The sequence below is a fragment of the Rana temporaria genome, chromosome 5, assembly GCF_905171775.1.
Source record: "Rana temporaria chromosome 5, aRanTem1.1, whole genome shotgun sequence".
NCBI classification, from domain to species: Eukaryota; Metazoa; Chordata; class Amphibia; order Anura; family Ranidae; genus Rana; species Rana temporaria.
The window spans coordinates 52,152,688-52,176,939 of NC_053493.1; the positions used below are offsets into that span (position 1 = coordinate 52,152,688).

The window sequence follows — 24,252 nt, forward strand, 5'->3', positions numbered from 1 at the left end:
GAGTGGCTAAAAAGACGTCCAGTGTGCATGTAGAGCAGTTATGCATTCTGTAGGCAGAAAAGACATCTTGGTCTTGCGTCAGCCCCGATATCTTCTCCATAGCCATCTGGAGACTATTGGTCCTGGACTGATCATCACGATCAGGCGGCTACACCAAACGCCTCATCGACCATATGTTTGTTTGCGAGTAGCAATTTATTCTGGTTTTATTAATAAATTTGCTTGGGACAATGCACAAGGCTGGTGTGCCCTACTTTACTTTATTGTTCTGTACCTACAGTGTTTGTATGAGCCTGAATGCTGGAGTGAATTGTGATAAAGCGATTGTGTGGAGAGAACAATGGAATGAACCCGAGTACTTGGAGTGGTATCTGTAGACCTTGCAGTACGGAAGGAGGATCTGGCAATGACCTTCTATACAGCACTGATAATTATGTTTTAGACTCTGGAACTCTGCCTACGGAATGTGAAGGTTGGATTCTTGTGAATGATTCAGCCCACAGAACACCTGCCTGGCCTTGATGCAAGCAGATCAACAGTAATTTCACAGACACATCAGCACCACAAATAAACACATGACAACTGTGCCAACACAGAATCAGACACTGCAGACTCCATCACAACACGAGGGAAAATAAGTAATCTGATGAAACATTTAGTGCCCTAAATCAATGAGGTCTCATTCACATATATGTATTGTGGTAAAACTGTACACTTAGTCCGGGATCGCATACTAGCTCATTATGAAATACTTACCTTGGAACGAAGCCCCCACACACCGATGAGAAGGCTGACATCTTTCCCGGAGTTTCTTCTGGATTCGCAGGCTCCGTCACCGATTTGTCAGAGCTGCGATAACGTCACACCTGCCCATGCGCGGGTGCCACTGCTCCCAGCGCAGGGATCGGAAAGGAACAGCACCCGTGGCCGTTTCTTCAGAGCGCATTCTCCAGTGATGTCACTGGCTGCATGCAATGTAAATATCTCCAGAACGATATACTTGCGATCAGGAGCTTTTCGATCACGTGACAGCCAATCAGCGGGCACATGATCGAAAACCTCTTAAAGGGCCGGGAGGTGCCGACATTAAGGGGTTAAGCTGGGTTGTCCAACATGTTGTGTTGGTAACGTTTTTTTGGTAGCCGCTCAGAATAAATGGCACACCAATGAGCAGAACATGCATTACCGCAATGCAGCAGTTTGAATCCAGCTTAAGAAATTCAGCAGGTGAAGTTTGAAGTATCAGATCATTGATATGCCAAACAGTAAAAGCTAGGAGATACAGAGCCTTGAAAGTAGCATTTAAAAAAAAAAGTAAAGACAAAATTATGAAAAAGGCTTATACTCCTCTTAGGACAGGTGTCGCTTTGAGAGAAAAATTTGATGGTATTTAAAACATTTTTGGACGCATCTGATGCTGCCTAGGGTCATTACCACTAAAGTTGGCAGGATTGGCCAACAATTAGTAAATGGAGAACTTTTATGCTTAATATTCACTGGGAAAGTATAACAAATGGAAGGAAGACCATTCATTTTTAAGGCCCCTTTCAAAACAATAAACGCGCTCCGATCTGCCTGCCCGTTTTTTGCAGGCGGAACCGAGAGGGCCATCCATTGACTTCTATGGGCAGGCGGGTGTCAGTGGAGATTTGTCCACCGACACCTGCCTGCCATCCACTCAAGACAGACTTATGGCGATAGGTCTGCCATCCGTCTTTGGGGATCGTATAAGATGAGATCGGATGAAAACGGACATGCCGCCTGTTTTTGTCCGATCTTCCTATAGAGATAAGTGGGGCTCCAACACGTTCCTCCCCACTCAGTGAGCAGAGACAGACCTGTCGGAGATCAAAGATGCTTAAGTGTATAGACAAGCAAAATTCTTCATTGCCAGTATTGTAATATAATCATGTAAATTGTAAACATGCTTATAGACGAGTAAATTACTACACTCACATGAAAAAAAAAAAAATCTGTTTTTGTTTTACTGCTCTGTACTTAACACTATTACTGATCTATACTCAGCTGTGTCTTATAAACAATGCAAGTAATTTCAGATCAGCAACTGGCCTAAGGGCATGTTTACCGAACTGAAGCACGAGGCCACTGGCGCGCATTGCATACCGGGCAGCGCAATGTGTTTTGATAATTGCATCACTCTGCCTACCCTTTTTTCCCCCCCTTCAAGGAGTTCTGCAGTCACAGTACACATTTTCATTTTACAATATCCGCATTGAAATAGCAATACAAACAATAATACATTTTTGACAATTCAATATAAGCCTACTTGAAAAATCCCCTTTCCTGTTGTGAGTGCTGCCTGGCTGCTGGCCATCTCTTTACACAACTTTCCGGATGGCCTGCATGCTTTGCAGCTTTTCCTCTGCTGGTTACTCTCCACTTCTAAGGACTACATATCCCATGGTACATTGCTGCCTGCAAACAGTGATTCCTGCACTGACTCCGCCTCCTGAAACTCAGTAGGCAGGCTCTGTGAAATGTGTGACAGCAGTGCTATGACCAAGCACTAAGGTTTGGTGTGAAACGCGTCAGCTTGTACCCAGTTTGCTGTGGCATGTATCCTGTGTTTGTTTTACATTAAAAAGCAACAAGTTTTGGAGTGCGGCTGTCCAGAAATCCTTTCCTCATCTTGCATGTGACACAGCAGTGCCTACTCACAAGGCATAGTGACTACGGGTCACAGAATTCAATGAAGTAAATGTGTGGGGATCTTCAAGAGTTACAAAACTTCAAGATTGTTGACATAAGAGTAGGCTAGAAATAATTAAAATACAATGTGGAAATTAACATGTTTTCACATTTTGACCATGGATGCGCTTTAAAAAAAAAAAAAAATGCCTCATGGGACGTGTAGTTCCGCAACAGCTTGAGGGCCGTAGTTTGGAGATCCCTGTGCTAGCTACCCCTGTGTGACAGCACAGCCAGACTTGTCTCCCACTTGCAACAACACAGCTAGTTCACAAACACACCTATTCCCTGCTGATTGGAAAGTAAAGGAGGTACATAAAATGTTTTACTCCAATGGTTTTCTCCTTTGGGTTCCCTTCCAGCACCTATTCTAAAATCTTCCAAGAGTTCAGCTTTACACACACACACACACACACACACACACACACACACACACACACACAAAAAGTCAGTCAGTCAGTGTATATGCTGAAGGTGTCAGATGTGCTGTAAAATATATATGCGATAGATAAACACACTAAAACATGAATGCCATAGACTCTAGCATTGATGGAAAAAAGCATAGGCTTACTTGAGTTTTGTGAATACAAAGGCCCGCCATTGATATGAGGTTGTCCAGAAAACTGGGAAGTCACAGAGGGGGTCCGCCTGTATCCTCCGGAAGAAGTAGAGGATGTGTTGGAGTTGTGCCGAGAGATCTGCCTTGCCATTGAGCCAAACTGGGAGCCTGGAGCCGAGCCACCACCAACTGCTTACCGAAAAGAGCCGCACAAAGCAATGGGTTACTTCATTATGCATTGCAGTACACCAAGCAAAGCCTTTACAGTCAATGGGGGCCCCCTCTATATTGCAGACAAGGAACTCAGATGATGATTTGGCAGCGCCGCTCTGTATGATGTCACCTTCTGGGCATCATATGCAAATGAACCGCTGTCCAAACTTGCAGGTCACGCTGAGCAACAATGGCACAATGGTCACAAGTATACCGACTTTGAGCATGCACCACTTATAATACAGTATAAAGTAGGCTTGACCTTCATACCTGGGTCACCATCTCGTAGGGTTGCTCTAGCATGCAAAATCTGCAACAGTTGCTCAAAATGCCAGTTACATAAAAAACACACATCCAAAATGATCACTGAAGATATAACCAGACTTTAGATTTAAAAAGGTCAGTCTCAAAACTGCTCAAACCGAACAGCAGCCAAGCAATGTTTAAAATGTCACTGTTATTCAGAAACAAAATTCTGTGCCAAACTAAGAAAATCCGGGAAAAAATAAATAAAAAATTGGCTCCTTTACCGGAATCTAATTTTTGGTGCAAGTTTCACCTCTTTATGCCCTGTTCCAAGATTAAATTGATATATTTCTGAAATGTCTGTAACACCACAAGCAATCTGCATCCCTGCTTAAAAAATACTGAGATGGGCTCAAACGTATCGAGGGCGTTTTGGATTCCATGGAGGTCAAAGCTGTCCCACAGATATCTGCTGAACCAGCCTAGTAAAGCACAAGGACTGTGCAGCATTGATATACAAAGTGCATACTGTATGTAACTGGCAAACATGGCTCCCTCATGGCACATACAGAGACAAAAGCTATACATTGGAGCAAGGTTTTAGGAGCCCTTTCACACTGATGCACATTTGTCACAAAGGAACGAACATTTCCAACGGGACAAAAGCACATGCAAAAAATTGTATGCCTTTAAATCCTATGAGACTTTTCACATTGCTGCGCTTAGAAAAGTCCTGCATGCTGCATCTTTGGTGCACTTTTTAAAAGAGCAACAAAGATGCACCTTCCATTAAAGTCAATGAGACACAGCAAAAACGTGGGGTTCCCTTTTTAGGTGCGTTTTTGGGGTTACTATGCTGGTTGAGGAGCAGGCACTCTTAACCACTGAATAGCTGCTGGCTTTCTTGATCAGCTGGATGTGAACAGTGACTTTACCCCAACACAGCCTCCGGCCCCTTGGCGCTCACCAGTAACATAGAATATTGTGACACTCATGGCCATCTTCCATTTTGGGGAATGTATGTGTATGTGTATATTAGGGCTGCAACTAACGATTATTTTCATAATCGATTAGTTGGCTGATTATTGTTTCGATTAATCGAATAATAGCCTTAAAAAAAAAAATATTACATTTTTTTTGGGCCAATTTGTTGTTGGGCAGATTACAAAACACAAATTGCAGCAAAAACACATTACATGCTTTTCTGCAGCTTCTCTATTGAAGTATATTGAACCAAAAAAAAAGAAATAGCACCGTTTTGCGTTAAAAAGTCCTTGCCCTTTCCAAATACGCAGCAGCTGAAAAAAAAATCATGGATGTGAACGTGTCCCATAGGAAAACATGTAAATGAACTGTAATGTGTTTCTGCAAAATGCACCAAAAAACAGAGGTGTGACCCGGCCTGAGGTGTTTAGTAACATAATGGGGTTAAAAAAAAAAAAAAAGAAAATAAGTACAAAAAGAGCAAATAATCTCTACTGTAAGGGGTTCATTTTTTACTGTGGGACAGTGAAAGTAATATTTACTGTAGCGATTTGCTTTTTTGTACTATAAAAGGGCTCATTTTAGTTGTTTTAACCCCATTATGTTACTGGCCGATTAATCGATTATGAAAATTGTAATCGATTAATTTTATAATCGATTAGCTGTTTCGACGTGTGTGTGTGTGTATATATATATATATATATATATATATATATATATATATATATATATATATATATATATATATATATATATATATATATATATATGTGAGTATTTGGACACTAGCTTGAACACATTCATATACAAGATATATCATTGGGGATACAAATCTGTTAAAAAAAATAAAATAATAATAATAGGTTCTATAGATCGTTTCCAATTATATGTGACAGTGGGGGTTTGCCATGTTTGCTCATACAATGCAGCTACTTGCTTAAAAAAGGAAAGTCGTCTGGGTACTTAGTAAATGAAAATGCATTCAAAACAATGCAACCATCACTGAACATGTTAAATATCTTCATGTAATATACTTTTCAGGCTGCTTGTCTGAACACCACCTCAAAAGCAATTATTCAGCGAGGATGCCGATTACACTAGGTCACAGACACACAAGCAAATATAAGAACTACATAGGAAAAAATACTGTATTGCAACTCAGTTCTGGGTTTTTATTCTTCAGTAATCATTTTATTTGCACATCATTATCATTGTAGATAAAAATACAGAATGGGTCACAAATTCTAATCCATCACCAATAAATTAATAAATCTGGAATTAGCAGGTTTAGCTTCATGCAAAATACATCATTTTTCCATTTGATGAGTAAAAACTTCCTGCACACTTTCTTGCCAAGTGAACAAAGTAGCAGTTTATGTAACAGACGACCTACATAAAAGTCACTACAACAGGATATTTCCTCATTTTCAAAAGACTGTCCAGGAAAAACTGAACTCTTTGCACTTATTAATGGGGATTGTTTAGCTTTGTAACCGTCTAAATCTTGCCAGGAAATGGAGCCGTGGAAGCAGGAAATGTTTCGTCCGCACTTTCACAGGTCCGGATTCAGGGTCATTTAGAACACACGACCACAAGCCAGTATAGGAGTTTAGGAAGGAAGCCAGCAAGTTGCACAGGATGATCACCATAAGAAATAGAGGTGCCATTGAACAGATATGCTGCATCTCCTAAATCAGTCTGACTGCAAATGTTGTATATCTGATAGAAGTATGAAGCAGACACCATCTGAACTCCCTCTCGCCAGTATAATCATATCTAGTGTCTAGGCAATGGTCTTCTGATCTCAGCCTAAGGTGTCTTGGGGTACAGACATTCACGCCCCTTTCACACGGTGCAGATTCCGCTCCAATTAGCAAGGGATCTGTGAGCTGATCGGAGCAGAGCGGGTGAATGTCACATCTATAAACTTTTCAATTTATACGGAGCGGACACACAAGACCCCACTGATCTCTATGGGTGGCCAAGTGTAACCAGACTCCGTCTGTTTACATCAAGCTGCCTCTGATCCACTCCACAAAAAAATAATGAAAGATGCAGTCCAAAGGTAGGTGGATGTACATGGAAACAAGTCAGTTTAAAGCCACCTTTCCAAAGGGATGCATGGACCTTTAGAAAAAGGTGGACCTGATCGGAACACCTATGTAAAAAGGGGCCTTAGGGTTGGCAAGTTTGCAGCTATGCCTAAACACGTTTCTTCTAACAAAGGCTTGTAAAAGGGATATTTGTACTCTTAAAATCCCTCCAACTTCATTGAAGGACAAAAGGTCATCTTCATGACGGATGGGGGACTTGAATTTTGTCTTGTAGGTCTTACAAATGACCGCTTACAGGAAAGGGCCACAAGCTTGGACACTGGCCATGCAGAAGTGACGGCCACATGAAAAGCCACCTTCTGTGATAAAGCAGAGAAGATCTCAGATATTTTCAAATAGAGGGGCATTAGTAAGACAGACAAGACAAGATTCAGGTCCCCATCTGTGATGAGTCAAAGCTATGTCCTTCAAGGAAAGGAAGAGAAAAAAAAACTGCAGGTCTAGAGGCTTGATGAAAGGCAAGCAAAGCCTTAAAACACACTAGAACCTTAAATATAATATACAATCAAGACTTCCTTTCCTCCAACTGTAGCAGTGTGCTTCCTACCCTTCTAGAGAATCACAGCATAAAGTTGACCTTAAACAGTTCAACATTAGCACTACCTGGCTCAACAAAACTTCTCTGAGAAAGGAAGCAGCCAGGTGGAAACCTGGTAGCCAAATTGAATACATCCAATCAGATACAGTCTCCGTTCAGGTTTTCAAGCAGCCACGGTGTCGCAGCTGTTTGAATACAATAGCTGTCAGCAGAAAATCCTCAATCCATGCTGTGGGGAGGAATCTATATCTTTATAATTGGCCCAACATGGTTTCAGGATTGGCACGTATACAATCTCCTTGTCCTAGATACAAATAGAACTGGGCAAGCATCTATAGCAGGGGTCTTAATTTTTATAAACAAAGGCCAGTTTACTATACTTCAGATTTTAGAGGGCCAGAATGTGGCCAATGTGAGTGGAAATTTTCCTGGCATCAATTGGAGGAAACTTCACCACATTTGGTATTACGAGGAAGAATAGTGCCCCCTCATTGGGAGGAATAGTGCCCCCTCATTGGGAGGAATAGTGCCCCCTCATTGGTGTCAGTAGGAGAAATGATGACCCATTGTTGATGTCAGCTGAAAGAATACTTTAATCATTGAGTGAGTGAGAAACTTATATAGCGCAACACATGCGAACTGAATTGCCTCTGGGGATGAATAGTGCCCCAAGGGCCTGATAAAGGCAAGTAAAGAGCAACATTCAGGCCCCCTGCTGCCGTTTAGAGACCACTGATCTCTAGCGTTTACCTCCCTCATCACCTGTGGTGATAAAGACACCCCTGATGAATTCCATGTTTTCCTGGAGAATCTCTTTAAAATGCGGACTGCTTCAGTAATATAACCATATGGCAGAGGCAACAGTTATGCAATTATATGGCTCAACACAACGTAATTTGTCTGCGAGATGTACTGCAGGATAATACATCTCGGAAGCGGTAATATTGTAATGTGTCATTATTTATTAACCATGTTCGATTGAAACTTAATAGCTGATGGCAAGGAAAGTCTGCAGGATGTTTAGCAAAGCCTCTAAAGTGAAATGTAACTTAAGGAAGCCCTTAGAAGATTATAATAATGAAACAAAGCTTGGCTAGGAAAAAAAATATATATAAATGGTTTATAAAGCAGCAATGCACTCATCCGATAACTATCCCTTCTTTAATTACGGTTTTGTGTGTGGGTCGTACAAAAGGTAGTTAGAAAATTCATATTTTAGTTTGTAATTTAGGAGGGGAAAAAATATTTGGCAGTTCTACAGGAATAAAAAGGTGCAGTGATCTTAATCAAGATCATTGGGAAATAGTGGGAGAGACATTCTATATCTGCTCCCACCACCACTTTAAGAGGAATGACACAAAAGCACTGGAAGGGACGCTCACATTCCATCATGGAAGCAGAGTATTGTGTTCCTGTATATGCTCCACTATGACTATGATTGGGTGGGGAAGTAGTCACAAACACGAATGTGCCTCTTCGAGACATGGAGACTACTGTAAATCCATTAGGGGGTTATGCAGTCAACAAGGTTTAAAAAAAATAAAAATAAAAATGCTTAGTGGAATACTTCAATAAAGACTTCATGGAAATTAATTTGGAAAAACAGTGTGTAAATTACTCTCAGAACATACAGTAGATATTTACACATTTACGGATCTTGGCACGCTAGATTTGAGGTCACACCTTACTGGGGATGCTGTATGCATCCAGTAGACATGCACCTACAGGAAAGGGGACTACTGGTAGGATTATGCAAGGTAACCGAGTACTGGCAGAGTTATACACCACCAACTGCCAATATCGACAAGACTAATGCCGTCACACTTGCAATATTGTTCATACTAAAAGCCAAGCAAATGGGTACGGGTCATGGACACTGGACAAGTTCAAAGATCAATAGGAGAGGACAGCTGCCATGTATGGAAGAATGAATGTGACCACTGGGTGAGCAGAGGATTTTTTTTGCTGGCTTTGTTTAGCTTAGACTGGACAAATCTTTACATATGGGCATTTAGAGTTCAGCAAGGACCGGCCAAGATGCGATCCATCTACCGGCAGGCTGTACCCAAATCAATCCATCGATAAACTTGATTAGAGCTGCACGATTCTGGAAAAACTGAGAATCACAATTCTCACGGCGCAACATCATCTTTCACATTATACAAACAAAATTGGGCCAACTTTACGGTTTCGTTATTTTTTATTACCAATTGAAATGCATTTTGCCCAAATAATTGCATTTCAAAGATCGCTGCACAAATACAGTGCGAGAGATATATATAAAAAAACACTGATTTCAACTTGCTTTAACTAAGCCACAAGTGTCAGGGTCTGGCCTTTAAGTGATTTAACTGACCTTGTTTGCAGACCGAAGTTCATCCCTTTGATCTAAAGAACTAAATGATAAAATGTTTATAGTTCTCATCTTTTTAACAGCTGTGAGAGAGCAGAGAATGGCTCTGCACCGTTTACATTGAATCGTGGAAACGCTGGATTAAGATCGTGAGGGGGGTTGCATTGCGATTTTTTAACAAATAATCATGCAGCTCTAACTTGGGTACAACCAGCATGTCAGATTTTTAGAATGCGATTATAGCTGCTAGCAGTAATCACTGTTCTACTTGCAGAGACAGCTCTTATTGCTTGGAGGACACAAAAACTTTGTAGAATGGATTCTCCCCCCCATCAACACGGAATGTGTTAATGGGGCAGGGGGGGTCCAGGAATTTTGCACAACTACTGGCAAAGGTTCACTCGCTACAGAAGACAGACACTCGTGGATGATAAAGTAAAGACCAAGCACTCAGATATGAAGTGGCTCCTTCATTCAAGCAATTTCCTCTACAGAGATACACTACAGCACACATCAACTCCTATCCAAGAAAAGTGTCACAGGGAGTGCATTTCAGTTAGATTCTACAAGCACTTTTCTAATTAGTGTAGTGTACTCTACAGGCTGCAAAGACGTTATCTGTAAATAACGAATGGCTGCACAGGGAAATCTCACTTAAATGATTAAGCTGCTGATGTCTATAACAAACTTTTCCATGGCCAGCCCAAAGGTCAGATAAAAACATTCTACACCCATCATGTCAGTAAGCTGAATAATTAATGGGCTGCATTAGTTCTTCTATGAGCTATACTTACTGTATGGCTACAGTTCTTGGTGACCAACATACCAACTAAAAAATGCAGGCTTTAAAAATCACTGTGTTGGCAATTTCTTGCAGCATACACCATTCATAATAGGGCTTGTGAACACTTTCTAGTCTGCTCTAGACCATAGGACACACACACACACACACACACACACACACACACACACACACACACACACACACACACACACACACACACACACACACACACACACACACACACACACACACACACACACACACACACACACACACACACACACACACACACACCTTCCAGCCTGGGTTTTTCCAAATTTTGACAAATGCTTAAAAAGGGAATTAAAGTGAATGCAAACACTGATTTTTATTTTTTTTTCTAAATGCTGTCTATGCAAAAAAAAGAAAAAAGAAAAAAAGAGAACACGCACATTTTATTGTTAGCTATCCCACGGCCGCCCCCCCCCCCCCAATACTTAACCAAGCTCGATCTCTCCCTCTGCACTGGACTCAGAGCAGCGGGAACCATTGGTTGCCAATCAAATCTAGTGGGGAGGGAGCAGGGCTAAACTACACTGTGGGTGTCAATGGACACAGACTGCGGCTTAGGAAAGTGGCTTCCTATGGTGGCACACAGAAAATAGGAGGAGTCCATGGCACCAGTAGGGGAACCCAGAAGAGGAGGATCGCGGCTGCTCTGTGCAAAACAATTGTGAAGAGCAGAGAAGTATTTTTTATTTTATTTTTTAAACAACCACACAACTTTACAATTACCAAGTTAGAATAAGGCTGCAAGGTGGGCCAGAGACATGATAGGTGTGGTCTACACATTATGTATGTGCAATAAACTAAAAGTACATACGTTGGGGAGAAATATTAGTATACCTGCACCTGGAAGACATATTAGGAAAATTATTCTATTTCACTTCAGAGGCTTTTTTTATTTTTTACACCAGATGACATTACATGGATTAGAGATACATGATAAGTAGTGTGAGAATCACCTATGGATCATTAAAAACACCAGGAAATGAATCTACAATTATTGGTACACCTTGAAACCACCATGAATTGATTAATGTAAGAAGTCACCCATACTCCATGTTGTGGAAGTCTCACCTGGAGGAGGGGGAGGTGGCGGAGGAGGTGGTGGAGGTGGTGGTGAAGGTGTAGGACCACCAGAGATACCTGGGGGAGTTTGGGTAGTGAAATAATGTGCATTGTCAGAAAACGAAAAAAAAAAATCTTTTCAAGTGACTCTTTGAAGACTCAGAACATGATGATATTTATTACAAGACCCCAAAACCCACCAACAACCTCTCCAATGAAGGAGCTCAAGAATATCTGAAAAGGTAAGGACTGGTTTGAGAAGCTCTGCAATACCATAGCTTTATGAGCTTAAATTTGGCCATTTAACCACTTAACGACCGCCGCATGTACATATACGTCCACAGAATGGCACATACAGGCAGATGGGCGTACCCGTACGTCCCTGCCTAGACGTGGAACGGGGAGAGCTGTGTGTAAACACGGCTTCCCCGTTCTTCACTATGGCAGCTGCATCGAATGTGTCATCCCTTTTATAGGGAGACAATCGATGACGTCAGACCTACAGCCACACCCCCCTACAGTTGTAAACACACACTAGGTGAACCCTAACCCCTTCAGCGCCCCCTGTGGTTAACTCCCAAACTGCAACTGTCATTTTCACAATAAAGAATGCAATTTAAATGCATTTTTTGCTGTGAAAATGACAATGGGTCCCAAAAATGTGTCAAAATTGTCCGAAGTGTCCGCCATAATGTCGCAGTCACGGGGAAAAAAAAAAAAAACCGCTGATCGCCGCCATTAGTAGTAAAAAAATAAATTATTAATAAAAATGCAATAAAACTATCCCCTATTTTGTAAACGCTCTAAATTTTGCGCAAACCAACCGATAAACGCTTATTGCGATTTTTTTTACCAAAAATATGTAGAAGAATACGCATCGGCCTAAACTGAGGAAAAAAAAATTCTTTATATATTTTTGGGGGATATTTATTATAGAAAAAAGTAAAAAATATTGCATTTTTTTCAAAACTGTCGCTCTGTTTTTGTTTATAGCGCAAAAAATAAAAACCGCAGAGGTGATCAAATACCACCAAAAGAAAGCTCTATTCGTGGGAAAAAAAGGACGTCAATTTTGTTTGGGAGCCACGTCGCACGACCGCGCAATTGTCTGTTAAAGCGACGCAGTGCCGAATCGCAAAACCTGGCCTGGTTTTTTTAGCTGCATTTTGGTCCGGGGCTTAAGTGGTTAAACTGAACAGTTTAGAGATTCAACATACACAATGTGTTGCAATGGGCAACAGCCCTACTTAATTGCTCAATTATTTTCTAGACGCATGCATTTTTAAAAGCATATCGTACATCAAGTTTGACACTGCAGCGCCTACAAGAAACTAAAGTGGTAAAAAAATAATTAGGACAAGGCAAACAATTGAATGCGTCTGCACACACAATACATTCACTAAAATGATAAAATGTTTAGTGTCCTTGTACAGTTTTACTACCATGCAAGCGTCACCAGCCGGCACATTGCAACACTAGGTCAGGGTTACTTTGTTCCCAATTACCAATAATCACATTTCTATAAGGAGTTACACTGCCTAACACCAGACTACTGACACAGATGAACGCTATACTGTATGTACCAAGCTTGTGCTCTATACATCTTACCAATGGCTCAAAAAAAAAAAAAAAAAAAAAAACCCCCACACAACACCACAAGACTTACCTGGTCCAACAGTTGGTGGGGAAGGTGTAGGAACAGCGATCGGAATGCCAATACTGCTACTGCCACTGTTTTCTCGACTGCCACTTCCTCCACTGCTGCCACTGTTAACACAACATTAAAGATTTAACAAGAAAATAAGATGAATTAACACAGCTCAAGACTGCTGCATGTTACAATGTAGAATCGATTATTATACACTGAAGTAAATGATCAGATTCAGGGCATGTGTAAATGAGAAAAAGCAACATGTTTTGCGGAGCATTAAAAGTATCTAAATCCTAAATAAAGAGATTTTTAATACAGCTTACCTGTAAAATCTTTTTCTTGGAGTACATCACGGGACACAGAGCGGCATTCATTACTATATGGGTTATATGGAGTACCTTCAGGTGTAGACACTGGCAATCTCAAACAGGAAATGCCCCTCCCTATATAACCCCCTCCCATAGGAGGAGTACCTCAGTTTTGTAGCAAGCAGTATGCCTCCCAAAATGGTCCTCAAAAAAGAGGGGTGGGAGCTCTGTGTCCCGTGATGTACTCCAAGAAAAAGATTTTACAGGTAAGCTGTATTAAAAATCTCTTTTTCTTTATCGTACATCACGGGACACAGAGCGGCATTCATTACTATATGGGATGTCCCAAAGCAATGCTTACAATGAGGGGAGGGAGAACATCTCCAAGACAAAAGGATTTAATTTAGAGATATACTCAAATCATAATAAATCCAACTTAGTTGAGAAAAATAATTTTAAATTTTAAATTTAACTCAAAAAAGAGGAGCCCCCGGAATCCGAGGGTCTCAAACTGCAGCCTGCAGCACTGCCTGCCCGAAGGCAGTATCAGTATTCCTTCTTACGTCCAACTTGTAGAATTTTGTAAACGTGTGGACAGAAGACCAGGTTGCCGCCTTGCAAACTTGAGCCATAGAGATCTGGTGGTGTGCTGCCCAGGAGGCGCCCATGGCTCTAGTAGAATGAGCCTTTAATGATACTGGAGGAGGCAACCCTTTCAAGCCGTAGGCCTGAGTGATTAATTGCTTAATCCACCTAGAAATGGTGGACTTTGCAGCTGCCTGCCCCTTCTTGGGCCCCTCCGGTAGAATGAACAGCACATCTGTTTTCCGGATCTTCTTTGTAGCTTTAAGATAGGCCTTCATGGCCCTGACAATATCCAAGGTATGCAGCAACCCTTCCTTTCTGGAAGTAGGTTTAGGGAAGAAGGATGGTAATACCAAATCCTGGTTCAAATGAAAACTGGATATGACCTTCGGTAGGAAGGAAGGATGAGGGCGGAGAACGACCCTGTCCTTATGAAAAACAAGATATGGTTCCTTACAGGATAAGGCCGCTAGCTCCGAAACTCTTCTTGCGGAAACTATGGCAACCAAAAATACTAACTTCCTTGTCAGTAGAACCAAAGGAATTTCAGCCAACGGCTCAAACGGTTGTTTCTGTAAACTTGACAGAACAAGATTTAAATCCCACGGACAAAGCGGGGATTTAACTGGAGGTCTAATACGTAAGACCCCTTGAAGGAAGGTCTTAACCAGCGAGTGGGTGGCCAGCGGCCGCTGAAACCACACTGACAGAGCAGAAATCTGTCCTTTGATTGTGCTTAATGCCAATCCTTTATCCACTCCTAGCTGGAGAAAACTTAATACTCTATCGATGGTAATTTTGCGAGAAAAGCCATCGCTTGGACTCACACCAGCCTACATAGGCCTTCCAGACCCTGTAATAAATCACCCTAGAGACCGGTTTCCTGGCTCTGATTAGGGTAGAGACTACTTTCTGAGACAGACCTCTACCCCTGAGAATCAGGGATTCAGCTTCCAGGCCGTCAAATTTAGATGCCGTAAGGCAGGGTGGAGGATCGGACCTTGCGATAGCAGGTCTGGCCGTAGAGGAAGAGTCCAAGGGTCTCCCACTACCATCTTTAGGATGAGTGAGTACCATGCCCTTCTGGGCCATGCTGGAGCTACCAGGATGACTGGTATGTGTTCCACCCGGATCCTGCGCAGCAGGCGGGGTAGTAACTGGAGCGGGGGAAACGCATAAAGAAGTTTGAACTGATGCCAAGGGCAAACCAACGCATCGGTTCCGCAGGCCATCGGATCCCTTGAGCGGGATATGAACCTGTCTAGTTTCTTGTTGAGTCTCGATGCCATGATATCCACGTCCGGCACTCCCCATCTTTGGCAGAGTGCTTGAAAGACTTGTGGATGCAGAGACCATTCCCCCGGCCATAGAGTCTGGCGGCTTAAGAAGTCCGCCTGAAAGTTGTCCACTCCTGGAATGAATATTGCCGATATGCAGGGCACATGCGCCTCTGCCCATAGGAGAATCAAGCTCACCTCTCTCTGAGCGGCTTGACTCCTGGTTCCCCCTTGGTGATTTATGTATGCCACGGCCGTGGCATTGTCTGATTGAATTCTCACCGGGAACCCCTGCAATTTTGACGTCCAAGCCCTGAGGGCTAGTCGAGCAGCTCTGAGCTCCAAGATGTTGATGGGCAACTGCTTCTCTGGCTTTGCCCAAGTACCTTGGCGAGTGAAACCATCCAAAATTGCTCCCCAGCCCGTCAGGCTGGCGTCTGTGGTCACTATCTTCCAAGCCACTGGGCTGAAAGACTTCCCCTTCAGTAGATTCTGAGGGTCTAACCACCAACACAGACCTTGTCGGACTCTTGATAAGAGCGGCAACGGGATATCCAAGGCCTGTGGCCTTCTGCTCCATGCTGACAGGATGGCTGCCTGTAGGATGCGAGTGTGGCTCTGGGCGTATGGTACCGCCTCGAACGTGGCCACCATCTTGCCTAGTAACCTCATACATAGGCGAATAGTCGGTTCTTTCTTGCTTAGAACCAGTAGGATTAATTCCTTGATGGCTTTTACCTTCCTCAGAGGTAGGAACACTCCTTGTTGTTCTGTGTCTAATCTCATGCCGAGATATTCCAACTGCCTTGTGGGCTGGAAAGCTGACTTTTCTCGATTTAGGACCCAGCCGAACCTCTCGAGGTATTGGACCGTGAGGGCCACTGCTCGCTCCAAGCCGGGAGACGAGTGGTCTATGACTAGGAGGTCGTCCAGGTATGCTAGGATCGTGACCCCTTGGATCCTTAGCTTGGCTAGGATCGGAGCTAGGACCTTCGTGAACACCCGGGGGGCCGTAGCCAACCCGAAGGGAAGCGCCACGAATTGGAAGTGACGCGAAGCCACCATGAAGCGTAGATATCTTTGATGTGGCTGATAAATTGGAACATGAAGGTAGGCATCCTTTATGTCTATGGACGCCATGAAGTCGTCCTTCTGGAGTGTGGCAGCTGCTGACCGCACGGATTCCATCCGAAATGAGCGGATCTTTAGATATGCATTTACCATCTTTAGGTCCAAAATTGGCCTGACATCTCCATTGGGGATGATGAATAGGTTGGAGTAGAAACCCAGCCCCTGTTCCAGGACTGGCCGGAATCCGAGGCGGATCGTTTGGAATCCTCGACTCCTGGAAATGAGGAGGAGGAAACCTTAGGAAATCTAATTTGTAGCCTGTGGCCACGGAAGACCGTACCCACTCGTCGGGAATGCTGGCTTCCCAAATCTCTGAAAAGAGTCGCAGCCTTCCCCCCACCTTCGTGGGTGGGGGCGCCCCTTCATAAGGTTGGCTTGGGGGCTGGTTTTGCTGGTTTGCGAAACCACTGCCTTTTGCCTCTAACAGCCTGTCCTTGTGATTTGCTGTTGAAGCCGAAGTTTGCTTTTGCAGGAGGCCGTCGATACTGCTTGGCATTAGAGGGCCCCTGCCCAGGGGAATACTGTCGTTTAAACGCAGGCCCCTGAACCTTCTTCTTAGTTGGCAAGAGAGTACTCTTGCCGTTTGAAATGGTCTGAATGTATTTATCTAGGTCTTCTCCGAAGAGTCGTCCTCCATGGAAGGGGAACCCTACCAGGAGCTTCTTGCATGGGGGCTCAGCCTCCCAGCTTTTTAACCATAAGAGTCTTCTCATATGGATAAGGGATAACGATAAACGTGACGCTTGCTGGATAGAATCCTTGATTGCGTCTACCGTAAAACATATGGCCTTAGGGACATCCGAAAATTCTTCTGCCTGCTGGGCAGGAATAAGTTTAAGCATCTGCTTAAATTGATCCGATAATGCTTGAGCGACCCCAATCGCAGCCACAGCTGGCTGTACTACTGCCCCTGCAGTAGTGAAGGAGTTCTTAAGTAGTGCTTCCAAGCGCTTATCAACTGGATCCTTGAACACCTGTATGTTTTCTACAGGGCATGTTAACGATTTGTTAACACATGAGATGGCTGCGTCCACTGCAGGAGTAGCCCATCTTTTGGAAAATTTTTCTTCCATAGGATATAGGACAGAGAACTTCTTAGGTGGTAAGAAGATCTTATCTGGCTTGTTCCAATCTTGGAACAAAACTCCCTCTAATAGAGGATGGATCGGAAACACAGCATTGCTTTGAGGCGCCCTCAGTGAGCCCAAAGCTGAAACCGTCGATACCTGGAGATCTGGTACTGGCAAGTTGAATGCCCTATGGACCAAGTCCGACAATCCTTGAATCCACCAGCTCTCCCTCAGGGAGACTGCCCCAGACTCCTCTGTATCCGGATCTTCGATCCCTGAACCTACTTGGTCCTTGTCCAAGAGGTCGTCCAATTCCCCTGAGGAAAGGACCTCCTCTTCTGAGGGTCCGCGCTCGGGCGACGGAGATCTATTCCGCTTACTGCCCCGCATAGCTGCGGCTATCATTTTACCCATGCTTTTCTGCATCTCTTTTAAAGAGGTGAGTAATACCTCCTCCGTGACCATCTTAGGGTTGGACTGACCCGCGTCAGCTCCAGCCCCAGATCCCGATGGCCCCAAGGCTCCCTGTGGGGAAAGCAGCGGCATAGCATTGTCCGAGACCTCAGACTCTCTGGGGGAATCCCCACCTCTTGTACCCTTGTTTTTTGATGCCATGGTACAATACCGAGGTACACCTGCTACTTATTGGTACCTGGGACTTATAAATAGTTAAATGCCCAAACACCTGTTTGGGGGATAAAAAATGCTTCCTCTCCCCTAGATGACACTTTTTTTTTTTTTTTTTTTCAAATCTAGGAAAGAAAAAACATTCTGTCCCCCTGAGTAGTATTGCAAGAAAAACTATGAGATGGAAAAGAAACAGCCTATTCCTAGGCTTGAAAACAGTCTTTCTGAAGACTGCAATATTCTTTCTGGCCACTGTGTGTCCTCGGCGCCCCGTGCTTGCCGTTCTGGTCTTTCCTCCTCAGTTCCAAAGTATTGAATGAGCTATATGGAACAAACAAGGAAGGGCCGCCCCTTCCTTAAGCCACTGACCCGCCCTTCCCCCCCAGCAATCTCAAACAGGAAATGCCCCTCCCGACAGGGGGGGGGTGGGGTTGGGAGGAAGGGACCTCTCTGCTCCAGCAAACTGCAGCCTGCAACCATGAGGAGGTCGGCGTTTTGCCTGCTTTGCAGGCCGTGAGGAGGAAGACTGAATGGAGCATCGCCTGGAGGCTTGCAGGTAAGCACAGCTCTCTGACACACACATATACTTTTATATCACAGGCCCCACTCAATGCTTTTCCAACACTACAAGGGAGGTCACATCTTATGGGGAATAATACATATAGAGCCATCCTATCTTTATGATATGTGACTAGTTTGCCAGATGCAGTGCATAACTTTAGGCATGTCCCCTGTGACCCCCCAGAAAAAACCTGCTAAGAACCAAGTTCCGCAAGTTTTTCCCCTCACTTACCTGCTCCATGCCGCAGGACTTTGCCAAGCAAGAGGCCCAATCTTCCCCCATCTCGGTGGGGATGTCTAGACCTTCAGGCCCTGGGTTCCTATGAAGGATCCACTGTCCTGGGCCCATATAGCACTCTGGCAACAGAAACATTAGGCACCCAAAGGTTTCTAAGTTCTGGGCCCAGGGTCCAGCTCTCTAAAAAGAAAAGCATTATGGGCTATACCCCAAGGGTTTGGGGTCCGGTTACTGACCACTTTAGCGCTGAGGCTTTTTTGGACAGAACCGGTTAGCTCACCTAATCCCAAGGATGTGGAGGCAAGCTAAACCATGACTAACACCTAAGACACTGGCGGAAAAACTGAGGTACTCCTCCTATGGGAGGGGGTTATATAGGGAGGGGCATTTCCTGTTTGAGATTGCCAGTGTCTACACCTGAAGGTACTCCATATAACCCATATAGTAATGAATGCCGCTCTGTGTCCCGTGATGTACGATAAAGAAAAAAACTTTTTCTAAAAATGGTAGCCTATTGTCCATTTGCACCACTACCGCTAGCTATCGGTTTTAAACACATGCAGGCATTTTCATTTTGTACCTGGTGACCTTGCCTTTTCATCAACGCGTTACTAAACCCAGGTCCATACATTCACTATCTGGTCTACCACAGAATATGGAAATACATTAGTTTTCTAAATATAAACTGCTAAATACCTTTGCTCATCGGCAGTATATAGAAGCCCTGTGACTTCTATCAATGCATGGTTAAAGCTTGTAGGAGGAATTTTCATTTTCCAGTGATTGTCCTATGAGGATGAAAGACCCCTGACCCTCCGTCTGGACAGTGTTGATTGGCCCTGTGCTGATCACATGCACTCTCCCAAGAAAATAAAAAACACCATGTAGTAATACACACCAAACTGGGCATGTGCAGCCCGAGTCCAGTAACTGTCTTATCCAGACCCGTTTTGGAGACAATGCATGAAGGGAAGGATCTGTGCACACAGGGTCAAACAGCTTTTTTACACAATGCAGATTAACCCCTTCGGTTCCACAGCAACTATAACAAGCATGCTATATACTGCATATACAGACTGATTTTACTGTTGTGGGTTTAGTAACACTTTAAGCTTTCACTCCTAGCGTGACAACACACAATCACTCGAATCTCTCTGCAGAAGCAATGCCATCACCCAAAGACATGCCCTTCGGAAACAGTAGATGCATCAACAGATTGATTGCTACCATTAAAGACCAATCGCCTTAAAGCCCCAAGAAACATCAACAGAGCAGCCGACATGTAGCTCATAAGCTGACCAGCTTCACATACATAAAGAGTGTTGAGTTCTAGTCTAAAACTTGCATCAGTTTGTGCGTCTTAGTTTTGAGATTCCTTTCCTCTGACCTACAAGTTGATTTTGCATTGTATTGACTAGTATTGGGAGAAAATAACTGCTTTACAATACCCATATACACACACACACACACACACACACACACACACATACACAAGCCCTAAAAGGGAAACCTGTACTGGGAGAAATTTAGGCCGTCATTGCCAGCTTCTGTCTCTTAAAAATGCCAGTTTTCTTTATGGTCATTTTGAGCGAATGACCTGAAATATGAATATAAAAAGGTGTCCTGACTCCACTTGCTGCATACTTGTTCCAGGTCAGGGAAACAAAAAATTATGAACAAAAACAGCCAAGCAAGTAGCACTGGCATTTTCAGAAGAGCTTTGTAATGGCTGCATATATTATTTTTTCCTTTGACTTGAATTTAAAGTGGTTGTAAACCCCCACTCGGAAGTTACACCTACAGGTAAGCCTAGATTAAGGCTTACCTGTAGGTGTTTGCAATATATTTGCCAATAGGTGTACACTGTTGTCTACGGCGCATGCGAAGTAAAAACCCCATATATAAAACCGGCAATGCCGTATTTGACGACTCCCGTGCGCATGCCCAGGAGTGACATCATCGCTGCTCCGGCCAATCGCAACGCCGGAGCGGCGATACCCGGAAGTAACCTTCCGGGTATCTGTGAAGAGATGCCTGCGGTCGGAGGGGGGAGACGAGGACGGCTTCGGGGGCTTAGATTCTAAGGTAAGTAATACATAATGAGCTAGTATGCTAGTCATACCAGCTCATTATGGCTTTGTCTTTTTTTTTTTCAAGGGTTAACAACCGAATTATTCAAATCTTGGTGAAAGGCAGATTTTTTTTTTATGGCTCGTGAAACCTCTTCTTTCTTATTAGAATTATGTACCGCTTTTTTTTTTTTTTTTTTTAAATAAAAAATAGAATTTTTACATACATTGTTAAAATAAAACAAATGTGCATGTAATCCGTGTTTGCATTCAGGCCTGCAGAGCACTGGAATTGCAATCACTGCATTACAAGTACAACATTCAGGCTCCTGAAAATGCTTTCCCCAGGCTCAGGTCCATATTCAGGGTCTGCATCTGACTGAAGTACCACCAAACTACAGCAAGGTAGAAGTGATCACCCTCTATAGTACCCATCTGTGACTTGTATTTAAAGTTTGTAAACATTCCTCGGCGTGGATAACGCAACTCTGCCCAAATGCACTAAATTCAAAAGGAAACAAATACTGAATGCTATAAGCACCCCAGGTTTCAGGTAACTGGTAGGGGGTAGCATGGGTTCTGGGAATGAAGTATGCGACCATGTTAAAAACTAAACCCAAAATACGGTCCAAAAAGGTCGACAATTTTGCAAAACCTCTGACACTGCAGACACAAAACATCCATCAGTGCCTCTGTACACCGAGCTACAAGATATTACCTGTGCGTTCTTGGCCTCTGGTTCAAAGAAGCAGTTCTCCCAGGACTGTGCTGACTTCCGAGCCTGGCTGGACTGGTCATGTAATCGTTTGGAACCGTTGGAGGTTTGACAGGCTCCAGAGTTTTGTATGGGGTATTTCTCCTGTAAAAAATAAATGCACATATCTTTAGCTGGCCAAAAAAAAATCAGCGCATTCTACTTTTGACTCCTCCACTGGAAGGCACTGCACTGGTGTAAACTAAGCTGCATCACCAGCCATGCCGTTAAAGTGAATGGGACCATCGTGAGTCAACCCCGGGTCAGAGGAGGAGCCGCTGCAGGACAGAAATTACAGTTGCTCTTTAAAACATAATGATTTAAAGCGAGTGGATTTAAAAATCAATCATTTTTACTAGCGATTTAAATCGTAATTTAAATCAACTTGATTTAAACCACCCTGTTGTATTCTAAGGATGCCCAACCTCATTCTGATGTCATATGCCATCTGCTGAGCATGCATAAACAGTTTCCTGCAGTTATGAGGAATCAAGGTAATCCCAGGGCTCTCTGCATTTGATATTTTTACATTTGCTTGACAGCGAGGAAACAATAAGAGCACAAGCAGTCCACAGGGCAGAAATTCCAATTCAGATTGTCCACCAAGTTCATTGTTCGAGTTCAGTGTCAGCACTGATGTTGGTACACTTGTGGCTGAGGGTGGAATTGCAGCCATATTATCTGTGGTGGAGGATTAGAGCCAAAAGAGGGACTAGTACCAGTGTGGGGAAAGGGGGCTCAAGAACAGAGACGGGCGCGGTGGCCATACCTTGCAGAGAAACGCCATAGGGACTGACCTGGTATTTCCACTGCACATTCAAAATACTTAGATGTTGCCAGAAAGCCACATTTACAGCCAACAAGGTAATTTTTGGCAGCACCGAAGCATAGTGGCATGGTGTATTACAGCAACAAATAGAAATATATATACACACACACAGCTTTTTTTTCCTCAGAAAATAGGTGAAGGAACTCAACCACTGGACTTCTGTGTTTACAAGTGATGAGCAGGCACCAAAGGGTCTGAGCCAGAGGTGGTGGAACCAAGTTCCCCCTGAAAAAAAGTCCTGTGTATGTATTATATATATAATATATATATATATATATATATATATATATATATATATATATATATATATATATATATATATATATATATATATATATATATATATATATATATATATATAAAAAATAATAGAATACCCTGAAGAGGTGGGCTGACCTCCATTGTTAAAAACTTGTTTAATTTTTTGTTTTCCCTGGAGTGTGTAGCCATACACCTCTCATACCCACACTCTAAAACGCTAAATTACTTACCCCAGGGTACCTCGCCCGGGCATCGGTGGACTGGGTGGCTTCTGAGTAGGTGGAGTTGTTCGAGTCAAAGTGCCAGTGCCAGTCCTTGCTGCCTGGTTTCCTCCATGCTGAATAAAAAAATAAAAAAAAAAGTGAATATTCCACCAAATATCAGTCAATACAAAAACTAAGATCTATAACTAAATCTCAAAATAAATAAATGTTAGGATTCCCAGACACAGCTCAACAAGTGGATCACATAGGCATCTACTCGTTTTTAGGTTTCAGTATAGGATTTTGCCTTGAACAGAGTTCCATATAAATTAAAAATAACTTATATTAAGGGTATTTATACTTTTAACGTTAGCTATGGTTAGATAAAAACGTATTTCCTGTTCTGTGAAGCAAAAATATTTGCGGAGGCAAGTTAAAAATGAATGTCTGAGCAAAAAAAAAAAACACCATGCAGTGTTATCTTTTCAGCACTGCAAGTAGTGAAAGGGGAATTTTGATCTGTCAGAAATCCAGTGAGCTCCTACTGTCTTTTTTCAGCCAACACTGCGCGTGCCCCATCGAAATCCCAACCATTGTCAGCCCTGCCCAGTTCTCCCTTCTGGACTATAGAACACTCACCTAATCTTTATCGATTACTTAAATTAGGGGGAGGGGGGGATTTGGAGTGGGTTCTACAGTCCAGTTGGAACAAAAAAAAAAAAACAAAAAAAAAGATAAATCTGTAGTCTAGCTACCACTCCTGGGTATTTCAGGGCAGCATTGCCTTAAAAATGGGCTGTTAGGAGCACACTGGATTTCCAAAGTAGGTGCATTTGATTGTATGCTCCAACGAACAGGGATTTTCGATTCCTCTTGTATTGTAGTTGTACCGTCTGCCCTCATGTTGTGAAGCGCTGTGTGCAGAGATAGACTGATTTGTTCATTTTATGTTTTGCCCATCTTTACTGAACATCTTGGATGCAGTATAAACTCTCAACCTGTAACTTTGGGTTACTGCTATAACATTGCAGGGCTGCTTGCAAATAAATTTTTTTTTTTTTTTTTAGAACACCATGAT

At 43.1% G+C, this 24,252-nt stretch overlaps 1 protein-coding gene across 14 annotated transcripts in view; it reads right to left on the reverse strand.

Moving 5' to 3' along the window:
- ABI1 (abl interactor 1) overlaps window positions 1-24,252 on the reverse strand; it is a 131,401-nt gene that overhangs the window by 13,385 nt on the left and 93,764 nt on the right. For 4 of the 14 annotated variants that reach the window (XM_040352558.1, XM_040352560.1, XM_040352563.1 and 1 more), the window contains 4 exons: window positions 23,202-23,308; window positions 21,846-21,986; window positions 13,277-13,377; window positions 3,281-3,460 (listed from right to left, as the gene is read on the reverse strand). In XM_040352558.1, coding sequence (XP_040208492.1) covers window positions 3,281-3,460; window positions 13,277-13,377; window positions 21,846-21,986; window positions 23,202-23,308 — 529 coding nt within the window. Of the gene's footprint in view, window positions 1-3,280; window positions 3,461-11,619; window positions 11,689-13,276; window positions 13,378-21,845; window positions 21,987-23,201; window positions 23,309-24,252 lie in introns of all 14 variants that reach the window. The other 10 variants (XM_040352561.1, XM_040352559.1, XM_040352567.1 and 7 more) reach the window with 4 other exon arrangements.